This window comes from Siphateles boraxobius, unplaced genomic scaffold (genome assembly GCF_051911475.1).
Source record: "Siphateles boraxobius isolate OS27281-9 unplaced genomic scaffold, OSU_SipBor_1 50, whole genome shotgun sequence".
Taxonomy (NCBI): domain Eukaryota; kingdom Metazoa; phylum Chordata; class Actinopteri; order Cypriniformes; family Leuciscidae; genus Siphateles; species Siphateles boraxobius.
Genome location: NW_027509142.1, coordinates 2,658,811 through 2,681,815, shown reverse-complemented (window position 1 = coordinate 2,681,815; position 23,005 = coordinate 2,658,811). Strand labels below are relative to the sequence as shown.

Genomic DNA, 23,005 nt, shown 5'->3' with positions numbered 1-23,005 from the left:
CTGACTATGCAGCGATTGTTAATGATAAAGGGAACGTTCTTGCGTCGTGATCGTCGAAGATGTTCCTGCGTCGTCCACACATGCATAGGACCGCTCACTGACTTAAATATGATACCCGAGCTGATCAAAATACGGAAGTGATTCAATAATAGTGTATTAACAGTGAACATGTATGATGTGAAGGCTCGGCGGGAGGTGATGAAGGTGGTCATGTGACGCGGCTCTCGTGAAGGTGCGGGGTAAAGGTGACACACACACACACACACACAGACAGACAGACAGAAGAGCGCAGGACTTCACACACTTCTCTCCTACCGTCAAACAAAAATAATGTCCATTAGCAGGAAAAACTGGTCTGCTTTGTCAACGTAAGTAGATTTAAAAATATATTAAGCGTTAATTTTGTTTGGTCCGGTTAGTGGTTTTGCGGTTTCTGACAGGTTGCAGAAAGTGTGCAGTGGATGTTTAACTCACAACTATCATAACTATCACTGTAATTCAATTATTTACTATGTTGTTGTTTGTTTGTTTTTTTAAGAAGAAAAAACAACTATATAACGAAAAACCCACCAAAACGTAAGAATTGTAACTTTAACACGCCGAGTTTACTTTTCATAACTGTAGCACCCACGGCAACACTTCCAATGCAATGTACATTTACAGTCATCTTGATATGTAGCAAGTCATGTGCATGTTGGATGACAACTGTATGACTGAAATAAAAACTGAAAGTAATTCGTCTGGACTGGACATGCACTTGAAGTTTGTGATGATGCAGGTTATGATTATTTTGAAATGCATTCATATGGAAAGAAATGTCATGCTTTTAGACTCAAGGCATAGAGCATCATTGAACCAAAACAGAGCTTGACAAACCTGTTATTACACAATGAAACACTGTTTTCAAACTGAAATACAATAGTCCACCTCTGGGATATATCATTGACCTTTGATCGTGATGCATCTTCTCTTTCAAATCGACTGACGGGATGGATTTCAGTCGTCAGTGGCTCAGAATGTCATTTCCATTTCGTTCAGTTTGCCTGAATAGAGATTTAAATAAGTCTTTTTAAGTTTTTTTTAAAATAAAAATCATCTGTCTGTCTGTCTGTCTGTCTATCTATCTATCTATCTATCTATCTATCTATCTATCTATCTATCTATCTAGTGCTGGAATATTATAATTCTATGTTTAATATTAATGCATTTTAAATGTGTGCTGTGTTTGATCTTCAGGCTGGCTCGACAGTGGACTGTGGAGGATGACGAAGAGGTGGAGAGAGAGAAGAGGAGGAAGACTAGGGAGTCGACAACAGACACAGATGAAAGTCCCACTGAAGAGAACGAACCACAAACCAGTAGGTGCGAGAACAATAAAAATACAAAAATTACACCAAAAACACAACTTTAGGCAACTTTCATTTACAGTGCATTTATGCGTTCTACTGTATGTCCACTTCAACTTGCTTAAGAACTGTAATCAGCTTTAAACTGATAAGACCCTGATAAACAGTATATCAAACACAATGCAAATTTTATGTTAAATATTTGCATGAAGTAATTGACCTTACAGAACACAGGGATGAGCGCTTCAGAAAACTTAAGATAAAGGTTTATGGTATCATAAATGTGAACATGAATAGGATCTAAATGTAAGGTTGTAATTTGGTCTCATAATACCATACATGAACACTCTCCATGTTTATGTAGAAAAGCAGTTCGCCCAAAATAGTCTTGTCTGAGAAACAAGTTTACAATTTTATTCTATAGTACAAGAATCTCTCCCAGTTAGGGTTGGGCGATTTGGGGGTGTCGGGGTGGTAGTGGGGGGGTGATGGGCGGGTAACATTGTCATTTTCCACTAGATATTTTCCTCTACATCTCATCGCCAATTTCGATTGTGGTACGCTCTGCAGTAGCTGACCAATAAGGAGCGGATGTACGATGACGTTTCATCACTGCCGAATTCAAACTGCTTTCGCGCTATGGCTGACGCTGAGGCAAAGACGGACGCACTCAGCGCTTGTTATATATCACAACTATTCAGTGTTTTTAACCACATAATGTTTATTTTAGTTTTCAGACATTTAAATACATCTTATTTATAGCAAAACAACACATTTATACACAATGGTGTCTATGGAAGCAGCAATAACAATCCATTCAAATATATTTGCTGACGAATTTTATTGATATCAGATACACAGTGTAAGTAGCCTAACTATAAGGTTTACTCTATTCTTCTCCCAGTTCACCGGCCACTTATTTTCATGTATTTCGGGAGATACTGATGAATTCACATGCTGTAATAAATCCAACATACAGGAATCTCTGAACTGCGGCCCAAACAAACATGACGGCGCCCATCTCACGTGCAGATGTGGGCACAAATACATCAAAAACTATTTTGTTACAAAATACATATACTGGCTCATGAAATGTAACAAAATAAAATATAAAATACTGATGTGAAAAATGTATTTGAATAAAATACAAGTAATTAGTATTTTGAAAATACAAAAATACTCCCACAATAATCTTAAGTCTTTTTTTTATTACTGAAAGGTCAATAACACAAATAGTAGCAATAACACAAATATGAGAAATGTGTAAATTCAAAATGACGAAGTAGAAAAATAAAAAAGTATGGGCATTTCTCTAAATCTCTACAGGGCCTGAAATAGTTCCCTCTGACGTAAATGGCATGTATAGCTAAGTTCACATCAATGGCGTGGTAGGCTGCCCTTAATAGCAAAACGTGTTTGATGTAGGCTACGTAGCGATAATATCACCGTTACTCTACTCGTGCCTTAAAGGACAAGTTCGGTATTTTACACTTAAAACCCTGTTTTAAGATCGTTTCTGATGAAATAGAACGGTTAAGATTGAAATTTGGACAAATGCTGCTGTCCCGAGAATTTACGGTTTCTATGTTAGCACCCCCCCACCTCCACAATGGTTTCATAGGGGCACTGGAAGAATAATTCATAAAACGTATTAAACTTTAGTCTACAAAGACATGAAACTTACAGAGTGGTCTGGGGTGTTCACTGATATGCTCACACAAAAATCGCTGCAAAAGATGCTTTCCAACAGGTGTTTTACCATTCGTTGTAAAACTGTGGACCTATTTTTCCAAACGCCGCACAACCGGACATTCTTCCGTTGAGAGCTTGAATAATAGACACTCCAGCCCAGTTGGTGGCGATAATGCACCTTTGCCAATGTTTGGATAGCGTAGCCTACGGTAACGCGACTGGAAGACTACACACAACCCCATTTGCGTTTCCGTCGGCGGAGTAATACCGTACCTCACAGAACATCCAATACAAGTCAATGGAGTTAGACAAAAACTACGATAAAACCTGTTGGAAAGCATCTTTTGCAGTGATTTTTGTGTAAAAATAACAGACAGAGAATTTTTGTCACAAAATCAAAATTCCATTTTAATCATAATATATATGATTAATCATATTAATCATAATATGTGTGGGTTTGTTTTACACACAAGACTCTAACTGCCCTGACCGCGTATGCCTTTTCGATAGTAGAATCACGCTGTGGGCGCAATTACTGAAAAACAATAGGATTGATGATTATTTTATACAAAATCAATATTTCTCCTATGTAATACTTTTAAAAACGTGTAAAAACTGCAGATGGATGTTATATTGTGAACGCTTGCTTAGCATGGAGATTTCAGTGGAGTTACGACAGACACGGTAGGGCCTATGATGTCCTTTTATGAATGACAACACAGTGCATTGATCTCATAAGGCACAATAATTTTCTCTATAATGTAGTTCAGTGTGCAATATGTGTGTGTGTAGACTATATATTTGTCACAAAACACTTAACCTTAATGCCGTTTTAAAGAGTTAAAAACTCATTCACTTCTTGGAGGGACCCCGGTCTACAGGGTGTCACGTGATTTTCGTGCATCTAACCTGGACATTGCCATTGCCAGCATCAGACAAATACACCACATCAGACCGAAAATATGGCAAATATGGCTTTACTATGGTGATTTTTTTTAAGTTTTTAAGTATTTGAAATACTCTAAATACACTCCCTCAAAATATTTTGTTACAAACTACATTTTATTTTTTCCACAACTGCAAAATACAAATTACAAAATACACTAAGGTAATTAAATACATATTTAAAATACATATAATTGAAATACTGCCCATGTCTGCTCACGTTACAGATCAAGATAATTTATAAAGGTTTTTAAACGACAAAACAAACTCACACATATTTGAGAATAGAAATAGAAGATAGTTGATGACGGTAAGCAAGTTTGTTAATATTTAGAAATAAAAGCGCTACATCTGTCATACAGTGCTATTTTGGCTGTGGTTAATCACGTGGCAAGCATGACTCGTCACCATGGGGATTGCGATGCCAGCTCAACATCGTGATGTCTGTCAGGCATCGTGATGGATGATGGCATCGTCTATCGGACCAACCCTACTTGCTTAAAAGAGTGATGAATCTATCAAAGTACAAAGACAAATTCCGCCCCCATGGAGTGGAACAAGAAGGCTTGTATGGAAAAAACTATAATGTAAATTTAATGATGCTGTGTTTAGACAAGTCTGCATCCCCTTGTGAAAAAGAAGTGCGCTTAATTGTATTGAATGTCTTAACCTCTTAATCTTAAACCCAGTACGAATGCATGGACATAAATGTGAAAAAGCCAACATGACATTATATAAACAAACACTTACGTAATGTTTCCAGTGTTAGCGGGCCTGCTGATGATGGCGACTCCGGTGGCGGTGTGGCCCAGCTGCAGATGGACTTTGTGGAGATGTTGCGAGTCCGTGATGAACGCCGGAGGATGAGACACGTTGAAACGCTGAGGAAGAATAAGGAGGAAGAGGAGGGGGGCAGCCTGGACGTGGAGCCCCATGTGGAGCTGCTGGGGGAAAATGAGGACGAGGAATTCACAAAGAACATCCAGCATCTCGTGGAGACCTTCATGTCACCAGAACCTCCCACCAACTCCAGAGACACAGAGACACAGGAGAAGGTAGGAAAACACAAGAGAAGTGATTCTCAACCTTTTTGATTCTAAGGTCCCCAATTGTCCACAACAAAATTCGAAAGCCAGACACTCCTAGTTTCTGTGAATTAAACTTCAGAATTTCAGATGTTTTAAGTGCTGGATGCTCTTCAAGGTTCCCAGTCTTTTAAACCAATGAATACTCTGTTATTGGCTGCATTTAAATTTGAGAAATTAAAAAAGTTAAAGTTTCTAAAATCCATGTTTATGGTAAGGCCACAAGCCGAGTGCTTCGTGCCCTTTCTAAAATCTATGTTTATGGTTTTATTTAATTTTGAGAAATTAAATGAAATATTTTTCAGTTTTTTTAGCTGTATAAAATACTATTCAAATGAGACAAATAGCATTTTTTTTGTGGACCTGAGACCGCATTTTGTGGACCTGTGACCTGATTTCCCTCGATTGTTCTGCTCCCAGGAGTTCTGGGAAGGGTTCGCCAGGATGGGGTCAGTCTGCTAGTAGACCCATTCTGGCCAGCCTGAATATGTTTGTGGACCTAGTTGTCTCTCCTCGACTGTTCTCCTCTGGAGATTCCGATCAGGAGGGACCTACTCTCTCAGGCGAGTGGGTCGATCCTTCACCCCCGCCCAGAACTGTGGAAACTGTGGGCTTGGCCTCTGAGGGGGCCCGGCTCATAAGTTCTGGTCTCTCAACTGAGGTTTTTGAGACCATTCTCCACTCCAGAGCTCCATCCACAAGGAAACTGAATGCCTTGAAGTGGAGACTTTTCACTTCCTGGTGTGGAGATCACCAGCTAGACCCAGGTTGACTGCCCTGTGGGTGCAGTGCTGGAGTTCCTGCAGAAGCCTCTCCGCAGGGTTATCCCCCTTCACACTGAAGCTGTATGTGGCGTAGGGGTGTAACAATATTCAAACCGAACCGAAAAACCGCGATACAGAACCCACGATACGAATAGCGATACTGGCCCAGCGGACCTCATGTCTTATGTGTACGCAACGAATTCAGTTTTGTAGCCTAACCACCATTAACACCATATAATAGCAAGCTCCGTGTTTTGTTACTTTCAATAATAATCAAGGTGTAATCTTTCAAATTCTGTCTATTTGATCACGAAATTCAAACAATAAATGCCGTTTTGGTGCTCTTTGATGTGGCGTGACAGATCACTGTAGGCTACTAGACTCCTCATTTCAAGCGTCAGGGCGGAGCGCGAGTAAACGCGATCATCTCTTCCTCTGTTACAGAATAAACATGAATGGACACATGAAGGTATGTTGAAAGATACAGTATACTTGCTGAAAGGCATCACAACTCATGTAATCGCTCAATCAGTCAGTAAAACAGCTTAGTTTTTCACATAGCATTATATTTACCTCAGCAGGCAAATCATCCAAATGAACTCTTGCACTAAATAAATGCACTATATTAGCCTATATTAGGCTATATTATACTTAACCTGTTAATGATATCTTGATTATTTAATATATGTTTATATCTTTCATGAAAATGACAGCAACTGTGTAAATTATATTTCAAAAACGAATTAGAGTAAAAACACAAGTTAATGCAGAAACTGCCTTATGTTCAGTTTACAAGTTTTCATACAATGTGTTGGGTGTTGATTATTATATCTAAAAAATAAATAGCATCTGAATTTAGGCTAAAAGTCTAGGCTCTGTTGTTAACCTTTAATGTTATAGTAATGTGCGGGCCCCTTATATAGTTTACAGCATTAGCAGATCTATTTTTTTTTTATCCTTGCGAAACGTTTGTAATTGAATTAAGTTAAAGACAAAGACACAATTTTTTCATTAAGCCACTGTTTAAAAAAAAACTTTCTAAACCCCACCCCACTGAACCGAACCGAACTGAGACGTCAAAACCGTGGGAAGAGCCGAACCGTAAGTTTTGTGTATCGTTACCCCCCTAACGTGGGGGCACTAGCTGCTTACCCGACCCTTTGAGTGGAGTATCTTTGGGGAGACACCCGCTAACACATTTTTCCTTTGTGGCACTTTGAGGCTGAGCCCAGCAGTCCGCACGAGGGTGCCGACATGGAACTTGGCTGCGTCACCCTGCCATACTCCCAGCATGCCCATGCGACTTGCTTCAGCCTATCAGAAGCTGACGCTGTTTGGCTCAGGTGTGGTTTATAGTTTCCTGGTCGATGACGTCACATGACGTTCCGTCACGCCATTGGACTGGTTTCATACGTGCTTCACAACGCAATGACGCAGAGGCATTCCCACAGCGTTTCGACGCTGCGTCTCGTTTCCTCTTCAGGGAACTAGGGTTACATACATAACCGAGATGTTATAAACTCCTGGTTACCTGGACTTTCAATGGATGGACAAAAATATAAAAAATAAAATATCTGGATATGTATTTTGAAAATTAACCAAATACAGGTTTGGAACAACATGAGTATGAGTAAATGATGAAACATTTTTGGGCTGAATTTTGACAGAATATATCCTTACATCAGACTCTACTGGACTCAATGACCAGTGGCATTGAGCATTTTAAATCTACCACTATTACCATTGGGCTTCGTACGGTTTGGTTTGTTGGTAGAACAAATACTTTGCCATTAGCAGGCAGCAATTATGAATAACTTCTTAACCAACTAAACACTTAGAATGTTTTGGCATAGCATATTGTTTGCAAAGGCTTGCAACCTGAACTGGGATCTTGTTTTTTTGATAGGGTTATGCATCAGTTCTCACAGCAGGGGAATATTAATGTTGCAAATGACATTGTAGCATTACCCATTAGGTTCTATATATAGTAGGCCAGTGGCAATGAAATAGTCATGTTGTATCGAGCTGATGGAAGTCATCGAGACATCAACATCTCATTATGTTTGTCATTCACAGAAAAGTCCAAATTAACTTGTTTTGCAATGGATTAATAATAAAATAATAAAATCCGTGTCTCCCCTATCCACTCAGAGTCTGTAAGTTGTCACTTCCACACAGTGTACATCTGACAGGTTTCATCAAGTGGCTAGGGGTCAGAGGTCATCTGCTTGCTTTGAAGCTGTCTCCTGTTATACCACCTGCGGAGTGTGTACTTAATCATCTACAGGATTAACAGAAAGAGCTGTGGGAGGCCCAGTTTCCCTTACACACACCTACAGGACCAAGACATGAGAGAACATTAAGTCATTTGACCCACTTCTGAAGTGTGCTGTGAGAGATTTAAAAACAAAGATGAGTTCTCAGCCAACAACATGTAATAATATGCACAGTAATGCTCAAGGACTATTGAAGTTTCAGTAGCACTTTAGTTTACAGTCCTGTTTCACATGTACATACTATATACATATTGGAGTAAATACAATAAACTGGGTAATAACTAGTTACTAACTCTGAAACTACCCTAAACCTAACCTTAACCCATGTAGTTACCTTATACTAACAGTACTTTCTTGGTAAGTACATGTAAATAAAGTGCTACAGAAGTTTTAATTAAAAGATGTTCCTTTTAATCAAACCACAGTCTTTCACTGTGAATTATGAATCCTAGCTTGATTTATATCCTTATGTTAGTTTGAAGTCCACAATATTACTGTTTTACTGTATTTTTGATCAAATAAATGCAGCATTGATGAGCATAAAAGGCTTCTTTGAGAAACATGAAAAAAAATCTTACCAATCCAAAACAATTTAACGGTAGTGTATTTATCAGAATATAGTCATTTTGTTGGTAATTTACTGTAAAAGTGATTTATGTATCAAACAATCTTGTGATGTTTGCTTTATCCAGTCAACAAACTGTACACTTGTACAAACGAAAGTCACTTAATCTCATTATTATTTTTTTCTATTTTTATGTGGAATGTGATGGATGCGAACCAAAAGATAAGATCACAATGATACATCTGGCAACAGTGCAAAAATAGCACTGTTAACAGCCAAGTTATAAGATACGTGTATAAGATCACACATAAGTTATAAACTCACATAATGAGACAAATTATGTGATGCTGCACAATAATTGCAAATTATAACAAATCATAACAAATGATTCTTTATATTGACACATTCCCTGTAGACTTGAAAATCTTGCTTCCCTCTATTATTGTTGAAACACGGAAGCTACACCAGTTACTTTTGCCAATAGATTTCAATTTATTATGTATAATGTGTCAGGTAGAGAGAAACAGGCATATAAGAATAAGGCTACATGAGAGAAGGTCTTCATTCCAGATATCTCTAGTCCCCATTTCTTTATCTTCTCATCATGCTAGCTGTAAATGGTTTCTCTGGGTTTCTCCTTCCTTCCCCCCATCATCTCTATGTTTCTCCTTCCTCTCACCCCATTATGCATTTATGTTTCTCTGCTGTAGTACAGTAACATTGAGCTTAAATACACAACTGAGCGACTTACAACTTCCTTGTAAGGTAGAAAAACATTGCTTATGTTTAAAAATGAAGTGTATACCTAATGGTACAATCCACCATCCACATTATGAAACTATTTCTCAGTGTATACATTAGTGGTATACAAATGGTATATTTGTATCAGTTGAAACATTCCTTTTCTTGCAAAGAGCATACCAACTGGACACATTTGAAGTATCATCATCAATGGAACATCTCTGCTAAGTGAACATTGCATTTTACTTGTACCTTTAAGCAGAATACATAATCCTCCCAGCTACCCTCCCTGTGTCTGAAATATGTTCCTTAAACACATGTGTCTGTGCAATCTATAGTCTACTCCTGCATTTTAAACTTCATAAGATAATACAACTGATTATGAATAAAGAATAATAATAAAGATACACAATATTAAATAATGAACTTATATTCAAAGAAGAAATTTTAGTCTTCATTCCCAACACAAAGCAATCCTGCACACTATAGTGTGATATAGAAACACAATATTAACACAATTCTGCCATCGCATCATTTTCGGTTACATACTCAATGGCATTTTTGTCTTTTTGAAGCGAGAAAATGGAGACAAGAACCAAGATGCAGCATCAAAAAACTCCCAAGCTCCCTCAAAAGCATCCCGAAAGTTTGTGAGGTACTTACATTTCTGTTATGTTACATATTTGAATTAGAGTGAGATGTTGGTTGGACTCACTGTCATGTAAACCCAGCTCTTTTATCATTTCTGTCACTGATGACATTAATGTTTGTAGTTGTGCTGATTGCCATAATGAAAGCCCTGCTCAAATTGATCATACTGTTGTTCTCTTTGATCAGCTCTCTCTCCATCTCCTTTGATAAGAGTCCCACATCACCCTCAGCAACCAGCAGACTGGTGTCTCCTCTGAGCCCCAGGTCTCCGCCCCCTCAGTCTCCAGGGGCGGGGGCACCACACAGCCCCGCCCACTCAGGGTCTGTGAGCCCCGCATCCAACGGAGACACAGCGGTGAGACAGACACAGACTCCCACTGACAGCACAGCTGTTTTGTTTAGTATCGTTTCCCTGCAAAAAGTACTGTGATTATACCATGGTACAATGATAGTCATACCATGATACCAATGGCATTTATATGGAACTTAAAAGACTAGCATAGTATTACCATGGTACATCTGAAGTAGAATGATATTAGGGCTCCCTCTTGAGGAACGCTGACGCTATGCAATTTACTGTAGTGGTTGTGATGCACCTGTGGATTTTCACAGATATGATAAATGATCAACGAGGAAACACTCATCCTTGTGAAAAAGAAGTGCACTTTATTGTTCTGAATGTGCACTTGTCTATAAATCTATACATTTATATTAAATTAAATGTTTTTAAAAACTGCACTTGCAAAATCAATGACATAAAAGGCTATTTAAATGCATTTAAAGATCATTTACTTTAATGACACTTTGCAATAATAATTAGTAAAAGTAAGTAAAAGTAATTAAAAATTTAATTATTTTGAAGTGTTGACTAATTAATTATTAATTTTTAATTTAATTATAGTGTATTCAGTATTAAATTTAAATTAAATATATTTTAAATGTACTAAATTGCAACTTTATTGCAAATGTGTTATTACAAATATATTTAAATATAGATTTAGTGTATATTTTAGAAGAACAATAGAATACAATAGAAGTAATTATGAAATAACATATAAATATGTACATAAGTGGGTCGAAAAAGTGCTCTAATTGCATTTAATATAAATTTTAAAATAATTATTTTTTTATTTAATTGTTATAACATTTAGTGTCTGTAAACATCACATTCATAAGTATATTATTTTTAAAGTGTATTATTTCTGTAATAAGAAGACAATAATGTCATTTCTCTTCATCCCATTCTGTGAACAGACTTCTGTTATTTACAGGGTTTACAACCACATTCAACTGAATTAACTGCAGAATAATTTAGGCCAGTTCTATAGATTATTTATCATTTATTTATTGATGATATTTGTGTAAAACATTATGCATTCTCTAACTAGCTTATTTTGTTTGCATGTATGCACAGAGACATGAAAATGGGTCACCGAGCAATTTCGAACCAGCTGCGAAACCTGCGTTCACACGACAGAGCTCCAGAACGGTGTCCTTCAGGGTAAAGCTCTCATTTTACTGTATAAATACATAGAGATAATTAAGCATAAGAGTAAATATATTACACAGTGTCAACATTTGCATTGCATATGGACAGGACAGCAAGCCTGTCAAATTTTCTTGTGTCAATAATGAACTTGAAGTGCTACGTCATGTACAGTACTTCATACATACAGCGAGGACATTCATACACCTGCTTTTCATTATTTCTGCCATGTGCTGTGTGGGAGGACTCATTTGTTAAATATTTGACTAACTGAACACAGAGCAGATAAGACAGTACTGCTTTGTGCCTCACTGTCATAATCTGTTTCAGATGATGAAGAAGAAGGAGGAAGAAAACATGCCGTTACAGAGAAGGTACTGGTCAACACACACACGCACACACACACACCCAGAGATTGATTGAAATGTGCATTTAACTTTAACTTACATTTTTTATGTATTTCCCTTGCACTTGTAGTGTATCTCAAATTTTAGCAGTAAATTTGAAAGAAAAAAGTGTACTTGCAGATAATATATTGTAATATTAATGAAATACAAGGCCACTTGACTGTTAAGTCACTTAAGTACACTTTTGAAAAGTGCACTTTGTAATAATGTCAAATTAAAAGTTTTATTTTTAAGTAGATTTAAATCATTGTTTTCATATTTTTGGTCGTGCTTTAAAGAAGTACACTTCTTTTGATGTGTTGACTAACATACTAAAGCTTGATTATAATTTTAACTGCAGTCTGTTATTTGATATTACATTTAAAGTTAATATATTTTAACTGCAACTTCAGCACTACAACATTATTGTTTTTCTATACATGACATTAGTTTCTTTGTTAGGTTAGTTAATAAAAATACAGCTGCTCATTGTTTGTATATGTTAGTTCACAGTGCATTAACTAATGTTAACAAATACAACCTTTGATTTTAATAACGTATTAAATTAACATTAAGATTAATAAATGCTGTAGGCATTTAACTAATGTTAATGAACCGTAAATGTTTTATCCTTACAATTAAGTGTCCAAAAAACGTTACATTTATTTTGCATTTAATTCATATATTATTTTTAAAGTATATTATTTCCATAACAAGTACTATTTTTAAAAGTTTGTTAAAATGTACTTCTTTTTCACAAGGGTATAGCTACATTTTTTAAGCAACTAACTATAATACAAATTTGTACCATGAACAAAGAATATACTTGAGTGTGAACTGAATGTAATATTTTCTGACACTTAATTGCAAAGGGAAATGTATTAATGTACAGTGCATGTCAAAAGTTTGGAAACATAGTCTTTTATGATGTTTGAGTGACACGTGCATGTTCCTATTGTTTATACGCAAGGTAATTTAAAGGTATGAAGATGTACTTTCAAAAAAGATTTACTCCAAAAATATATATAAATGTACAGATGTTGGCACAAACTGTCACCTTAGGCAGTAACGGTAGGTTTTGGATGAAATATGTAGTTATGTCACGTTCCACTTCACAAATTTCTGTGTGTACATTGGAGAACATGCTCTTTATATACATGTACAGACTGTGATTAAATGTGATTGAATTCATGCATTAAAAAGAATGATTAAAGGCAATTATCTAAACTTTAGAGTGCTTTACCTGCATATTTAAAAAAATAGATAGTTGTGCCCACTAAAACGGTTACAATACATCTTAATTCTGCATTTTATGTGCTAGTAATGACCTTCAGAAAATATTACTTTCTGAAAAAAGTAGCTTTTTAAAATAAATTCTATATGTTAACGTTAGGTCATCTAAGTATTTTAGTAAATACTGTATTTGAATTAAGCTTCTACAGTCACGAGTGACACAAATCTGTACTGACTTCCCTTCTTTTCTTTTTCCCTTCAATCTGATCCACAGTGCCAGTGTGCGGATAGCAGCAAAGACCATTGAGTCCAATAAGGTAAAGCTACAGTACATAGTCACACAAACACCCCTTCAGTCCAGACTCAATCCCATATTGATGAAGTCACAAGCTTATTCTGGATGTGTCTGGCCCACAGAGCTCCAACCAAGAGGAGGAACAGCAGACCCCATTTCAGAGGAAGTGAGTGCGTCTGTATTACTACATTTAGAGTCTCTTTTGTAGAAAAAGGGTGTGATGAATTAAATGCTGTCTGTGCTGTTTCAAAAGCTCCCGACAAAGATTATCATCTCGCACCATTCAGGAGAAAATGGAGCGACTGGCTCAAGCCTCGCAGGTCTGAATCTCATCACAGCTTCTTCTGAAATTACTTTTCCACACTTTGTACAAATGTTTTTTTTTGTGATATATTTTTGATAAACTTAACTGAAAATAACCTTAGCATGAAAAGTTGCTATTTTAAATGCATCAAATGTCTTCATTTTTCATTTATTTATTGATAGATTTTGTCTATTTAATTTGAATATTTATTTCTAAAAATCACAGAGTTTTTAAACTGTATCTATGCATGTCTCAAATGTTGCTAATATGGTTGCAATTAATAAATACATGGAGAAAAAGAGCAAATAAAATACTAAGTTGGTATCAAATTTATAATAAAATGCTAAGACAAAGAAATCACGCTTAAGGAATGGATTTTGTTGTTCTTTCCTACTTTCAGAAATGGGAAATATCCAAACCGCCAACAGTTCCTAAAACTGTGGGATTAGTGGATGAGGTGTCAAGGAAGAGGGAGCTGTTTGAGAAAGAACAGGAGGGATCAGAGAAAAGCCATTTGTTCTCCAAACAGGTGATGACGATTTCACTGTCAGGAAAAACATATTTCAGCTCATCTTTTCTGATCATTCAGACATTTCTTAATATCATTTACTTTTTTTCAGGAATTTCGCAATTTTTCTTCAGGAATCTCTGATCGCATTAATCGCTTTGTTCAGAAGAAAACATTTACGGTGTCATCATCTCATAGTCCTTCGGTAAGTGCTGCATTATGTAGGAGAAATGAGCCTAAATTGTCACTATTTTTTCTATGTACACCATTCAAACGTTTGTTCAAAATACAGTAAAAACAGAAATATTATTGATATTTAAAATAACTGTTTTCTATTTGAATATATTTTAAAAATGTAATTTATTCCTGTGATCAAAGTTGAATTTTCAGCATCATTTCTCAAGTCTTCAATGTCACATGATCCTTCAAAAATCCTTCTAACATGCTGATCTGATGGTCAAGAAATGTTTTATTATTATCAATGTTGAAAACAGTTGTGCTGTTTTATATACAGTCATACCTGTTCAACTGCTTGTTAATGCAAACGTCTAATCAGCCAATCACATAACAGCAACTGAACTGCATTTAGGCATGTAGACATGATCAAGACGATCCGCTAAAGTTCAAACTGAGTATCAGAATGAGGAAGAAAGGGGATTTAAGTGACTTTAAATCTGGCCTGGTTGTTGGTGCCAAACGGGCTGGTCTGAGTATTTCAGAAACTGTTGATCTACTGGGATTTTCACACACAACCATCTCAAGGGTTTACAGAGAATGGTCTGAAAAGAGAAAATATCCAGTTAGTGGCAGTTCTGTGGGTGAAAATGCCTTGTTGATGCCAGAGATCAGAAGAGAATGAAAGAAAGACAACAATATCTCAAATAAACACTCGATACAACCGAGGTCTGCAGAAGAGCATCTCTGAACACATCAAATCTTGAAGCAGAAGAGCTACAGGAGCAGAACACACACCGATGACACTCCTGTCAGATGAGAACAGCAAACTGAGGTTACAATTCACCCAGAATCACTAAAATCAGACAATAGAAGATTGGATCAAATGTTTCCTGGTCTGATGAGTCTCGAGTTCTGCTTTGATATTCAGATGGTCAGGTCAGAGTTTGGCATGAAAGCATGGATTCACCCTCGCTTGTATCATTCTGAATCCCATCTGGAAGTAGTGTTTGACAAAAAACTTGATTTTCTCAGCTTTTTGCTCAAATGTTTCTTTTTTATGCAACTTAGCAACATTCAAGTGGTGATCAAAAAAAGAATGCATGAAGCTATAGAATAAAACTTTTTTGTTGTTGTATAAAGGCAGAAGCTCTTTTGATATATTGATTGAGCAGATATTCATACAACTAAATATTCTGGGGGCCATGAAATTTTTGTGAAAATGGTCAAAAACTCTGGCGGTGGCTGGCAACCTTTTTCAAAAACGCTGGCGGGGAAAGAGTTAAACACAACAGCCGACCTGAGTATTTTTGCTGATCATGTCCATCCCTTTATGACCACAGTGTATCATCTTCTGATGGATACTTCCAGCAGGATAACACACACGCCACAAAGCTCAAATCATCTCAAACTGGTTTCTTGAACATGATAGTGAGTTTACTATACTCAAATGATCTCCACAGTCACCAGATCTCAATCCAATAGAGCAGTTTTGGGATGTGCTGGAACAGGAGATTCACATCATGGATGATCTGAGGAATGTTTCCAGCACCGCTTTGAATCTGTGCCATGAAGAATTCAGGCACTTCTGAAGGCAAAAGGGTGATCATAAAGAGGTTCACATAAAAAAAAAAAAAAAAATATATATATATATATATATATATGTGTGTGTGTGTGTGTGTGTGTGTGTGTGTGTGTGTGTGTGTGTGTGTGTGTGTGTGTGTGTGTGTACTGTACACACAAACCCTTTTTTTTTTTGTGAACCTTTTCTTGATTTATGATTTCCCGAAAGGTTCCTCTTCTACACTAGTACACTGAACACTGTTCTTCTCCGGTCTTCGGCTTGGTGGCAGTATTACACTGTCACTGAGCCAATTTCATACGTTCAGTTGACCTTGTTAGTCATCACACAAATATGCGTCATGATTCTTATGAATTTGGAGTGATTTGCACCTATGAAATTACAAGTTTGAGACATCATTTATGGCATGACATTATAACAACACAAGGCCACACATGTCCTCAAACAACCTTTTTCATCATGCCAAAAGATCTACTGTAAACAGTGCAAGTTCAGGTGGAGAACATGCTGCAATTAAAACAGTATTTCCTGTCGTTTTCTTCGCTTCTTTGTTGCAGACAACTAGATTTTTCACAAAGAAAAGTACTATGAACAAAAATAAGCCTATTTTTAGGAACATTAGGAATTATTGCAATTATTTACTACATATCTGTTTGCTCAATAGCCATGTAAATAACATTGCATTGCAAAAAAAATAAAAATAACGTAATGGTCCTAAAACAGGATTAATTTTTTTATGCCTAATATAATTTCATATTTCTTTTTATTTTGAGGTGACTCACCCAATCAGATTGCAGACTAAGTCTACGCCGTTGATGGCTTGTTCTGCCACATTAATGTTTCAACTTTGTAATGCTGAAAACGCTGGCCAAACTTGACCTGAATGAATGAGTTATAAGCTTAAAATATGGATTAACTGGTTTCTCTCATAACTCACTAATTGTCAGATTCACGTTAGTTTGGACTGGTTATGTTTTGTCATCACCTGCATTCGTTACCCATTTGTTTTCACGGACACTGATCACGTTCAGCTGTGCACTCATCAGTCACCATCATTAACACCTGTGTATATGTTCTGTTCTCTTACGAGAGTATCTCTCGTACTGCGTAATATCTTACGCTACGGGGAAAACCTCTTTTCCACATGATATTGAAGCCAAAAATGATCCTTAATTTTGAATTAATGTAAAACGCTGTGCAGCAGCATGCAGACATAGGCACGACGGCTCGCGCACCTATTGGCTTCTCGCCGCGGCCAGAATCCACCGAAACTTCGCGCTCGTTCAGTTCCAAACAATGTGACTGTTCCAGTGTATTTCGCAGTAAACAAGCCGGTACCACAGCCCGTTTGCCTGCACACAAACGCCATTTTTACGGCGACCCAGATAAATCCCAAAAAAGAGTGTATTTTCTGGTATTCCGGCCATGGCTGATGGTGTTATGAGTGTTGTAAGAATTCCCGGGGTATCAGAATGGGTGTTGAACACTATAAAAAGAGGCTATTCGCTACAGTTCACTCGACATCCCCCCCGTTACACGGCGCGAGTCGAAACCACGGTAAACAATGAAGTATCTCATCTACTTCGAGCCGAAATAGCGAAACTGCTGAGCAAAGGGGCCATAGAACCTTTATCTCATGCTCAGAGCGAAGGGGGGCTATACAGCAGATATTTTCTGGTACCGAAAAAAGACGGGGGTCTCAGACCCATTCTAGATCTGCGACAGCTGAACAGAGTGCTTATGAAGATCCTCGCGCAAGTGCGCCAGGGAGACTGGTTTATGTCAATGGATCTGAAAGACGCCTTTTTCCAAAAACAAATAGCGTCACAGGCGATTCTTGGAATTCGCCTTCGAGGGCCAGGCATATCAATACACAGTCCTACCGTTAGGCCTATCCCTAGCACCCCGTACATTTACAAAGTGCATGGACGCGGCCCTCGCACCCCTGAGACTTCAGTGCATGCGAGTTTTGAACTACTTGGACGATTGGCTGATTCTAGCTCGATCACATTCAGAGCTCATAGAACACAGAACCACATTACTCGAGCATCTCGAGAATCTGGGTCTCACAGTCAACTGGGCGAAGAGTTCGCTGTTTCCCAGCCAGAAAATCTCTTTTCTGGGAACAGTGCGGGACTCGCTGTCTATGACAGCACGTCTGTCGCTGTGGCTCTATAGTCCCGCTCAAAAGGTTTCAGAAAATGCTGGGCCTCATGGCCTCGGCATCTGCGGTACTTCAGCTGGGCCTGCTTCGCATACGCCCACTGCAGTTATGGCTGAAAGCGCGAGTTCCAACCCGGGCATGGACCTCTGGTCTGTTTCGCCTCAGGGTCGACATGAAATGCGTTTCGGCTCTGGAACCTTGGAAAATAGCCAACTGGTGTCAGTCAGGCATGAGTCTGGGGACTCCCTCGAGTGGGACGGTGGTGTCCACGGACGCCTCCACCTCGGGATGGGGAGCGCTGCTCGAGGGCTGACCGTTCTTCGGCCAGTGGTCAGAACGGGAAAAGCTCCTACACATAAACTGTCTGGAAATGCTGGCAGTCGACAACGCGCTACGGCGCGTTTGTCCACAGATAAAAGGCCGCCACGTCTTAGTCCAGTCGGACAACATGTCAGTGGTGGCATACATAAATCGCCAGGGCGGCTTCAGGTCCCGAAACCTTTACAGGCTGATGGAACGCCTCCTGGTCTGGGCTCAGCACAACCTGCTTTCACTGAAAGCAGCGCATGTGCCTGGTCGCCTGAATCTGGGACCAGACTGTCTGTCCAGAAACTATTTCCCAGCAGGGGAATGGTCGCTGCACCCGCAGACGATCCAACTGCTGTGGGAGAGATTCGGCAGAGCGCAGGTGGACTTGTTCGCGTCCCAAGAAAACGCTCACTGTCCGAACTTTTTCTCCAAGAGCAGGGATGCGCTGGCCCACGTATGGCCCCGCTGTCCCCTCTACGCTTTTCCCCCCGTCTCGCTCCTGCCTCAAGTGCTGGAACGAATCAGGGAAAACGGATGCCCAGTGCTGCTCGTGGCTCCGCTCTGGACGAACCAGAATTGGTTCCCTGTCCTGATGCGGCTGACCAGCACTGCCCCGTGGCCGATACAGGTGAGGAGAGACCTCTTCTCTCAGGCAAAGGGCTCGATTTGGCATCCTCGCCCGGATTTACGGTCCCTACATGCATGGGCCATCAACGGGTACCCGCTAACCTCCCAGAGGGAGTGTTAAACAATATCACGCAGGCTAGAGCCCCGTCTACTAGACGGCTCTATTCCTCAAAGTGGTCGGTGTTCTCCTACGGAAGTGCTCTCCTTCCTTCAGGAGCTGCTGGATAAGGGCAGAACCCCATCCATGCTCAAAGTATACGTGGCCATAGCGGCGTTTGCAAAACCGACGTCTGGCCAGTCACTGGGGAAAAACGACCTAGTCGTGCGATTCCTCAGGGGAGCTCGGAGGCTGAATCCTCCCAGACCCCGCTCAGTCCCTGTGTGGGACCTTTCTACGGTTTTTGAAGCCATGAAAGGTGCCCCATTCGAGCCAATCCATTTGTCAGACATGAAACATCTGTCTCTCAAAACGGTATTCCTTATGGCTCTCGCTTCAGTGAAGCGCGTAGGGGACTTGCAAGCGTTTTCAGTAAGCCCGTAATGCATGGAGTTTGGGCCTAATGTCTCAAAAGTCATACTCAAACCAAGGCACGGATACGTGCCCAAATCCCTCAACACACCGTTCAGGGCCCAGGTTATTTCCCTGTGCGCCCTCCCGGTTCATGATGAGGAGGAGGATGCGAGTCTCCTCTGCCCTGTCAGGGCACTGAGAGCTTATGTGTCCCGCTCGTCTGTCTTTAGACAAACTGAGCGGCTCTTCGTTTTGTTTGGCGGACGCTCCAAGGGACTGGCTGCATCAAAACAGAGCCTATCCACATGGATAGTCGATGCCATAGCGCTGGCTTACACTTCTAAGGGCCTGCAGTGTCCTTAGGGTGTCAGAGCGCACTCCACAAGGTGTGGCCTCGTCATGAGCGTGGTCTAGCGGGATTTCTTTGCAAGATATCTGTGTGGCGGCAGGCTGGGCCTCGCCGTCTACATTTATAAGGTTTTATAACCCAGGGGTTCCCGCCTTACAGGCCAAGCTGCTGACGATCTAGAATTCAGTAATATCTGCCCCGCTGCGCCGGCGCAGAATGCTGAGTTTTGCTTGTGCATTGCTCACTGATCGATAGAACAGCCCCATGGGTGTTGAATAACCCGTACTTATAGCCAGTTCAGGCTGAACACATTCACCCTGTCTGCGTGAAACAATGTTAACATAACTAGCTCCTGTGAGATGCTATTTAATGGGGAATGACACTTGTAGCCTCTCTTCTCCGACTCTCTGTGAGTCTACGGTGATTATGCACTATACGAGCCCCAGGCTACTGCCCTTGGGACTTTGGTGTCGGATCCCAGTACGCATGGCGTGTTGCATTGTGTTCTCCATAGCGTAAGATATTACGCAGTACGAGAGATACTCTCGTAAGAGAACGTACTCGTTTACTAACGTAACCTCTGTTCTCTTTAGAGAGGGAACGAGTACTGCGTATTTTGCCTTGCATACAACAGCGCTGGTTCGCTTCAGTGATGAAAACCAGTTTGTATCAGCCTGTCGAGCGTATAGGCCAAGGCCACGCCTATTCTGGCGGGACGTGACGAAATGGGCGCGAAGCGCCCCCATTGGGTATCATCACGTCACGCAGGGCCTCTCTCGATAGGCTGCTGCTGTTGCCGCAGGGCAGCCAATAGACGCGCGAGCCGTCTTGCCTATGTCTGCATGCTGCGCACAGTGTTTTACATTAATTCAAAATTAAGGATAATTTTTGGCTTCAATATCTCGTGGAAAAGAGGTTTTCCCCTTAGCGTAAGATATTACGCAGTACTCGTTCCCTCTCTAGAGAGAAAAGAGGTTACGTTAGTAAACGAGTACGTTTTATTTCAGGTCAGTGTCCGGTATTGTCTGTGTTCAATGTGTGTTGCTATCCGTTTGCCTTCCTATTAGATCTTTAGAGAAAAAAACCTTTTGAATTGAATGTGTCTTCCTCATCTGTCTGCCAGCAACCACCCGTTACACTAATAATATATCCTGATTTTTCTGTCACTTTTGTTCTTGCTCAGGATCTGAGACATGTGAACATCTCCATTAAGAAAAGTCTGTTTGAAAGAGAAGAGCAGGACCACAAGTGACATTCTCATGGCTAAAGGCGCAGTGAGGTGATTGTTTGTCTCTAAACAAACACATAGAAGGAAATATAATTGTGAATTCTGCATAATGTTTTTTTGCATTTCAGGTTTCATGAGATTAATTTGATAATTTGCCTCTGCAGATTTTGAAGGAAGCACGATCGACTCTTTAAGAAAGTCACTACCAAGGATTGTCTATAAACTCTTTTCCTTCTGCTTCTTTACGTTGGTTAATTCCTCAGAACTTTTAAGGCATACTACTGATTTACATTATTTGGGTAAATTCAAGGCTTACATAACTGGTTGTATCATTGAGAATGTGTGTACTGATGGATTGTGCAATTAAGACTTTTCTTTGCAAAAAAGATTGTCATTGAACATCACAAGCTTTATTTCTCCCTTGCTGCCTCTTTGTGTTGGTGCCAGACACTCCACTCCCTCTAACTTGATATATGCGCTGTCGATAAGTAAGTTATCAGGAGAAAGAGGCATAATTTCTGACCCTTGACCTCAGCCATAACTCATAACAATCCAAGGTACAACTGTAATATCATGAATGTCTGTTTCAATGAACTTTCTAATGTGAGCTTGATGATTCATGTTTAATAAAGCTGCTGTTGTTTCAACTTGCCGGAGATTTAAGTCCCAATAAGGAAATGTAATTTAATGACTGAATGGGAAAATGTGTCCTATCAAGCCCTTTGCTAACTGACTTCAATCCATTCCAACTCAACCAAGCCTACATTTCCTTTTCTTTTTACTTTGGGAAAAACTGAAAGACCAGTCATGTAATTATCGTTTCTACCCGGAAGGCTTATCTTGTAGATGAATACAGTTTTTATACCAGTGGTTATGTCGTCTCATGTTTTCAGTTACAACATGCTATAGAAATATTTACAATTCAATGCTTAATAATGCTTAAATTATGCAGGCCAGAGAAAATTTGAATTTGTGAAAATTTGAAATGTATTATATTATATTATTATTATTAATGGTAACACTTTAGTTTAGGGTCCAATTTTCATTACGAAGTAGTTGTTTATTAACATGCATATTACTAGGATATTGGCTGTTTATTAGTACTTATAAATCACATATTAATGCCTTATTCTGCATGATCATATTCTACATCACTTAAAGGGTTAGTTCACCCAAAAATGAAAATTAAGTCATTAATTACTCACCCCCATGCTGTACCAACCCCGTAAGACCTTCGTTCATCTTCGGAACACAAATGAAGATATTTTTGATTAAATCTGAGAGGTGGATCACTGCTACATAGGCTGCCAGAGGGAATGAAACTTGACGGCCCAGAAAGTCATTAAAGAAAATGTTTAAATATTCCATGTGCCTACAGTGGCTCAACTATAAGTTTATCAAGCGACGAGAATACTTTTTTCCCGAAAAAAAAAACATAATAACGACTTTATTCGACGCATGCGCGAGAACTGAACAAGAAGTATTAGAAGAAGAACGTTCTCTTCTCAGTTCTCGCGCATGCGTCGTGGAAATCTCTTGAACTCTCGTCTCAGGCCCACAAGGAATGAAAAGGAATAGTCGAATAAAGTCGTTATTATGTTTTTTTTTTCGGGAAAAAAGTAGTCTCGTCGCTTGATAAACTTATAGTTGAGCCACTGTAGGCACATGGATTATTTAAACATGTTCTTTAATGACTTTCTGGGCCGTCAAGTTTCATTCCCTCTGGCAGCCTATGTAGCAGTGATCCACCTCTCAGATTTAATCAAAAATATCTTCATTTGTGT

General features: G+C 39.2%; 1 protein-coding gene across 2 annotated transcripts; it reads left to right on the top strand.

Annotated features, from left to right (window-relative positions):
• The first annotated feature begins 212 nt into the window (after positions 1–212).
• Positions 213–22,093, top strand: lad1 (ladinin). Of its 2 annotated transcripts, none has more exons than XM_077204764.1 (14): positions 213–368; positions 1,237–1,362; positions 4,747–5,038; positions 9,990–10,069; positions 10,252–10,420; positions 11,480–11,566; positions 11,882–11,925; positions 13,445–13,487; positions 13,588–13,631; positions 13,719–13,785; positions 14,170–14,298; positions 14,390–14,482; positions 21,177–21,272; positions 21,386–22,093. In XM_077204764.1, exons 1-13 carry the CDS (start codon positions 331–333, stop codon positions 21,243–21,245), a joined length of 1,281 nt encoding a protein of 426 aa, XP_077060879.1. In that variant the 5' UTR covers positions 213–330; the 3' UTR covers positions 21,246–21,272; positions 21,386–22,093. The 2 variants fall into 2 exon arrangements, with proteins under 2 accessions (XP_077060879.1, XP_077060880.1); XM_077204765.1 differs by having other exon boundaries at positions 273–368; positions 1,237–1,358.
• The last annotated feature ends 912 nt before the right edge of the window (positions 22,094–23,005 follow it).

Coding starts and splice junctions, on each gene's coding strand:
- lad1 (XM_077204764.1), top strand. CDS start 331: ATGTCCATTAGCAGGAAAAACTGGTCTGCTTTGTCAAC. Junction 10,070..10,251: donor GCATCCCGAAAGTTTGTGAG/GTACTTACATTT, acceptor CTCTTTGATCAG/CTCTCTCTCCATCTCCTTTG. Junction 13,488..13,587: donor AGACCATTGAGTCCAATAAG/GTAAAGCTACAG, acceptor TCTGGCCCACAG/AGCTCCAACCAAGAGGAGGA.